At 37.6% G+C, this 6,336-nt stretch overlaps 1 protein-coding gene across 9 annotated transcripts in view; it reads right to left on the bottom strand.

The window, feature by feature from the left end:
* Nucleotides 1-2: 2 nt before the first annotated feature.
* LOC106879297 (protein vav) overlaps nucleotides 3-6,336 on the bottom strand; it is a 109,668-nt gene continuing 103,334 nt past the window's right edge. For all 9 annotated transcript variants that reach the window (XM_052975517.1, XM_052975516.1, XM_052975509.1 and 6 more), the window contains 3 exons: nucleotides 5,515-5,608; nucleotides 2,673-2,842; nucleotides 3-202 (listed from right to left, as the gene is read on the bottom strand). In XM_052975517.1, the coding sequence (XP_052831477.1) occupies nucleotides 158-202; nucleotides 2,673-2,842; nucleotides 5,515-5,608 (309 nt within the window). In that variant the 3' untranslated portion in view covers nucleotides 3-157. The remainder of the gene's footprint in view (nucleotides 203-2,672; nucleotides 2,843-5,514; nucleotides 5,609-6,336) is intronic.

Below are 6,336 nucleotides of genomic sequence, written 5' to 3'. Positions count from 1 at the left end.
GCGGTGGTGGTGGTGGTGGTGCTGGTGGTAGTGATTGTTGTCGATATTGTTGTAGTAGTTTTTTTTGTTGATGTTGTTGCGGTAATGGTGTTTTTGTTGTTCCTTGGAATACAAAGACCAGATGGAGTTCGCGACGGAGCATGCTGGTTTCCTCGTTTTAGTCTTCTTCTTCTCGTACGTATGTTAGTGGAAAGTAGCCGACCTGCAGATGAGGCAGAGAAAAAGAAAGGTAAACGTGACATTCGGTAAAGGAGTCAAAAATGGGTTCCAAAAGGAGACGAAGTGCAAAAAAGAAACTGTAAGAACAACAAACATCAGGAAATGCTTATTTATGTAGTGCAGTGTTTGATAGAGTATTATACAAAATAATTAGGTAGAGTATTATACAAAATAATTAGGTAGAGTATTATACTAAATAATTTGCAGTATTTGTTCAGGTTCTCTACTTTTTAGGTTCAAATTCTGCCAAGGAAAACATTGTCGTTCATTTTTATGGGATTAATAGAATAAAGTACCAGTGAAACACTAGGTTAATCAAGTAATCCAGGTCGAAATTCTTGGCCTTGAGCCTAAATCTGATATTATTAATTAGTGGACAAGCCAAGGAGGGAGGCATGAGGTGGTTGCTTAATCACCTAGAATCAGCACCAGATCTTTCTTAAATCACACTAGTCTTTGAAAACAGAAATGAAGGACATATTAGATAATAATGTATCCTAGATATATATTGTGTGTGGACAATAGGTGGGATGTTCATGGCTGGAACATCTCTGCTCTTCTACATCAGGGTTGGGCTGAACTTTAAAAAAAACCCAAAACCAAAGATACTACACATTATAGACGTAGGAGTGGCTATGTGGTAAGTAGCTTGCTTACGAACCACATGGTTCCGGGTTCAATCCCACTGCGTGGCACCTTGGGCGAGTGTCTTCTACTATAGCCTCGGGCCGACCAAAGCCTTGTGAGTGGATTTGGTAGACGGAAACTGAAAGAAGCCCATCGTATATATGTGTGTGTGTGTATATATGTTTGTGTGTCTGTGTTTGTCCCCCCAACATCGCTCGACAACCGATGCTGGTGTGTTTACGTCCCCGTAACTTAGTGGTTCGGCAAAAAGAGTCCGATAGAATAAGTACTAGGCTTACAAAGAATAAGCCCTGGGGTTGATTTGCTCGACTAAAAGGCAGAGCTCCAGCATGGCCACAGTCAACTGACTGAAACAAGTAAAAGAGTAAAGAGAGTATACATTCCCCATACACACAAACACACACGCACACAATGCTCTCTCTATGTATGTGTATGTGTGGACAAGCCAATGAGAGTGTTCCTATATGATTACATGATTTGTCAGAAAAAACAAAGGGGTTTCCTTCAACCACACCCTTGTCTATTAACCCTTTAGCATTCGGATTATTCTGTCAAATGTAATGTTTATTTATTTTGGTTCTTTTAAAGACATCATACATTATCTCATAGCTTTGATTTCTACAATGTGATTGTTTATTTTTAGAAATGACAAAGTCAACCAGATGTGAGAGGCTGAATCTAGCCAGTTTGATCATAATATTTAGAGGGCATATTTAGGCTGAATATGGCCAGTTTAAATGCTAAAGGGTTATGAGCAGAAAATTATAAGTGGAATACCCAAAGAATTATCTAAAATTCACCAGAGAAACAATGATTTGCAACAAGTCATTCAACTAGCTATCCACATATCAGAAATCTGTAGAACCAAGACTGGCCTTGCTCTAAGCAACATTTATATGGGTGTGTGGGTAGGCAGATAGGTAGGTAGGTAGGTAGGTAGGTAGGTACGGAGATGGGTGGGTGGGAAGGGAGATAATCAGGTGGATGGATGGATAGGGAGGTAGGTAAATTTACTTCCGTAGTAATTTCAACCTGACTGCATAGAAGGTTGGTAAGTAGGGAGGTTCTAGGAAGTAACTGTCCTTAATAACCAGATGCTTCTTTCTACTAACTACCTCAATACTTATCTTTGAGGTCTGATACTTATTCCATTGCTCTCCTTTGCTGAACCACTAATGTTACAAGAATGTAAACAAACTAACTTTGGTTGTCAAACAGGAGACAAACACATACATATAGACATACATTATCATCATCATTATTAACATCCATTTTCCATGCTGGCATGGGTTGAACAGTTTTATCGAAGCTAGTAAGGCCAGAGGGTTGCACCAGGCTCCACCGTCTGCTCTAGCATGGTTTCCATTGCTGGATGCCCTTCACTTTATAGAGTGTATTGAGTGCTTTGAACGTAGCACCAGCACGAGTGCTTTTTATGTGGCACCAACACACACACACGTACATAAACACAATGGGCTTTGAAGCCAAACCGTATAGATGAGTCTGGATCAAAAAAAAAAAACAACATTATTGTAGTTGTTATGTTGTTGTATAACCTGAGTAATCAAGCAAAACACTTAAAATTGATTTTTAATCAATCAATGTTGGTCATGAAATACTTCTTGAGTAAAGAATAATTTAAAAGGCTCAATCAAATGAAGGAATGTTGTGGTAATTGTTGGATAACTCCTAGGTAATCATATAAAACACCAGAAAAATAAAAACTAGAGAAAGAAGGGTTGTTTTGTTGTTTTAGTAGAGTTAATGAGTTGAAGGTTATGTTGCTAAATGAAGCAGAAGCATACCTTTCCATAATGTAGAATCTTTCCTTTCCACCAGCCCTTGTCACCTCCAGCTTTGCTCAATATTGCCACCCGGTCACCCACCCGCAATGAAAGCTGGTTGGTGGCCGTTGCTGAATAATCATAAATGGCAACAGCATAACTCACTATATTCAGATTCCATGAAAACCCTGCTGGAAAGAGAGAAAGAGGGGCAAAATAAGGGAAACAATCAATTAGAGATGACACTTAACACTGTGTAGACCAGAATATGAAGACTACATGGTAGCGGGAACACTATGTAGAAGACATCATGCATGGGGACAATATGTAGAGGGCATCAAGCAGGGGACAGTATACAGAGGACATCATGCAAGGAGCAATATGTAGAGGACATCATGCAAGGGACAGCATGGAGAGGACATCATGCAGGGGACAATATGGAGAGGACATCATGTAGGAGAGAGTATGCAGAAGACATCATGCAAGGGACAATATGGAGAGGACATCATGCAAGGGACAGTATGGAGGGGACATCATGCAGAAGATAATACAGAGACCATATAACATGACACAATGTCAACTACATTATGTAAACACCATCTAGTCAGTATCATGTAGATAAATATAGATAAGCATAGAGCTACAAATACACACACAATATATGTATATCATGCAGGGGGCACCATACAGAAGCATCAAGTAGAGTACATTACGCAGACCATATTATGTAGAGGAGATTCTGTAAAGGGCAATAATTATGGAATATTGCACACAACAGGTATAGAGCATTATGTAGAGGATACTATATAGAGAAGATTATGTAGAGTGTATTGTATAGAAGACTAATGAAGGGTGATATGTAGAGAACATGATATACAGGATATTGTGTTGAGGACATTATACAAAGAATATTCTACTAGAGAAAATAGCATATAAGATATATAGGAAACTTTATGTGGAGAAAAGTGTGAAGACATTATGTAGGGGACATAAAAATAGAGAAGATTGTGCAGGGATAGTTAGGTAGAGGGAAGTTGTGCAGAGAACATTACGTAGAGAGTATGGCATAAACAACACAATACAGAGAACACTATGTATATAGACAGTACTGCATGGACTACAATGAAAAGAAAGTGGTTTTAAGCGGTGGAAGTTATATAGGTGACATTAAGTAAACAAAAATATAAATACATGTAAACATCAACACCATGTTGAGAAAAATATCATGAAAATGATACCATGCATATCATATCAAAGTGGTAGTTATATACATGTAATAATATATGGTCACTTACATCATGTGTGTGTGTGTGTGTGTGTGTATATATATATATATATATATATATATATATATATATATATATATATATATATATAGATAGATAGATATATATATATATAGGAAAATGAAGAATAAGGCAGAATGCTAAATTGGAAGCATATTTTAATAAAGATTTCTAACCGGCTTTCATTGCGAAGCAAATTTTCAAGAAGGAGAATGAAAATGATTTTTACAAAGAAGTACAAAATGAAGAAAATAATATATAAAAAAATAACTATACCAATACATTATATTGTCTTTGAGCTTTTGAAGTTCAATGGTAGTTCATGTATATAATGGTTGGAAAAATAAGGATGCATGAGAATTGAGAGTTGTGTTAGGTTTAAAGAAAGGGTTAAAAGTTTGTGTTAAGCAGGAAGTGTGGTGTCAAAACAGGAAGTGTGTGTAAGGGGAGACAAATATTTTTAGTTGGAGTTATGAACTCTTTTTCAACAAGAAGTTTATGTCTGTTCCTAGAGAAATAAGGTCACTGAGGGGTATGTGTGTTAAGAAATGGTTGGAATTTCTCTATGAAAAGATTCTCCTTGTTGATTCTTTCTACAATGTCGACCACATTATGTAAACACCATCTAGACATTATACATGATAATGTTGATAAATGTAGATCAGCATAGAGCTACAAGTACACAGACAATGTATGCATATTAGTTACTCAGTAGTATTTACATGACATTATATCCAGATGTTTATAGACACCAAATTGTACTGCATATAGCACTGTAAATTACAAAAGTTACATGCAGTAATGAGGCGTCTGCATGAGTCAACACGCAGTGCACTGAGTACACTATGTGCCCACTGCATTCTTCTACAGAACTTTACATGTAGCAATGGGGTGGTGCACTACAGCTGCATCAGACTGTCACACATAATGACTCCTAGTAACTTTGAACCAACAAGGCTACCTCTAAATCAAGGCATGGGCAAACCTTTTTGAGAAGCAGGCAGCATGAGAGAGCCGGCTCATCATCAGACAGGCTGCAATACTAAAAATACTCAAAGTAATTTTTTGTTAGATGTGAGGTGGTGAGCTGGCAGAACCTTTAGCATGCCAAGCAAAATGGTTAGTGGCATTTCATCCATTCTTATATTCTGAATTCAAATTGCACCAAGGTCAACTTTGTCTTTTATACTTTTGGAGGTAGATAAAATAAGTACCAGTTTAACACTGGGGTCGATGCAATTGACTCACCCCCTCCCCAAAATTGCTGGCCTTGTGCTAAAATATGAAACCATTTTTTCGTTGGGTATGCCATTCAGAAAGTCCTGCAGATTTGCCCATGACTGCTCTACATGGTCATGTGAGTGATTAGATATAACACCCAGATCTTCCTCACATCACACTCTACTCTTCTATTTTCTTTAGTGAGGAAAAAACACACTGGAAAAATTTAATCAGAAATATACAAAAAGATGGGATGGTCAAGGTTGGAATGCCTTTCACCATATAGATCTGCTCAATTGGGGCTGACAATGAGATAAACACCACCACTTCATGTAACAAGTCTCGTCACTACCAACCTGTTGTGCTTTCTTTGAAGGGGATCTTTAGTTGTGTCTTCAACTCAGGAAAACTGTGAACCAAGGAATTTTCTTGATACCACTCAACAAGTTCCTAAATGAACAGAAACATTTAATCCGGATTATAAACCCTGGCACATGTACAACTGGTTAAGCATAATCTGATTCAGCAATAATAATATATTAATCATAATACAGAAACAAAGAATTACCACTACTAATTCCTCACCCTCAGTAAAACAATATCTCACCTTTTAGTGTCTCCTTACATCAACTGGCCCAGGGCCTACAATAACTTAGCTCTGGTAACTCATCTTCACAGGTCTCCCACAACTCTCTGTCCTTTATTACTTCTGATGATCAAATTAGTATATACAAAACAATATTTCCCATTAGCCATGGCCTATATTAATAAAATTACTGATGATGATGACACTTGCAGTCAGGAAGGTAAAGCAGGGTTCAGTCCCCATGCATGGCACCTTGGACAAGTGACATCAATAGCCCTGGGCCAACCAATGCCTTGTGAGTGAATTTGGCACACCGAAACAGAAGATGTGTGTGAGAGAGAGAGAGAGAAAGAAATAGAGAAAAGGGGAGACTGTGTGTGTGTGTTTATGTATATATGCATATGTGTTTGTCCTCCAGGACTTATTCTTTGTAAGCCTAGTACTTATTCTGTCAGTATCTTTTGCCAAACCGCTAAGTGACAGGGACATAAGCACACCAGCATCGGTTGTCAAGCAATGCTAAGGGGACAAACACAGACACACAAACACACACACATACATATATATACATATATATATATATATATATATA

Source organism: Octopus bimaculoides, chromosome 21, assembly GCF_001194135.2.
Source record: "Octopus bimaculoides isolate UCB-OBI-ISO-001 chromosome 21, ASM119413v2, whole genome shotgun sequence".
Lineage (NCBI taxonomy): Eukaryota > Metazoa > Mollusca > Cephalopoda > Octopoda > Octopodidae > Octopus > Octopus bimaculoides.
Note: the sequence above shows the minus strand (reverse complement) of the source record. Positions and strands in the feature narration are given on the sequence as shown.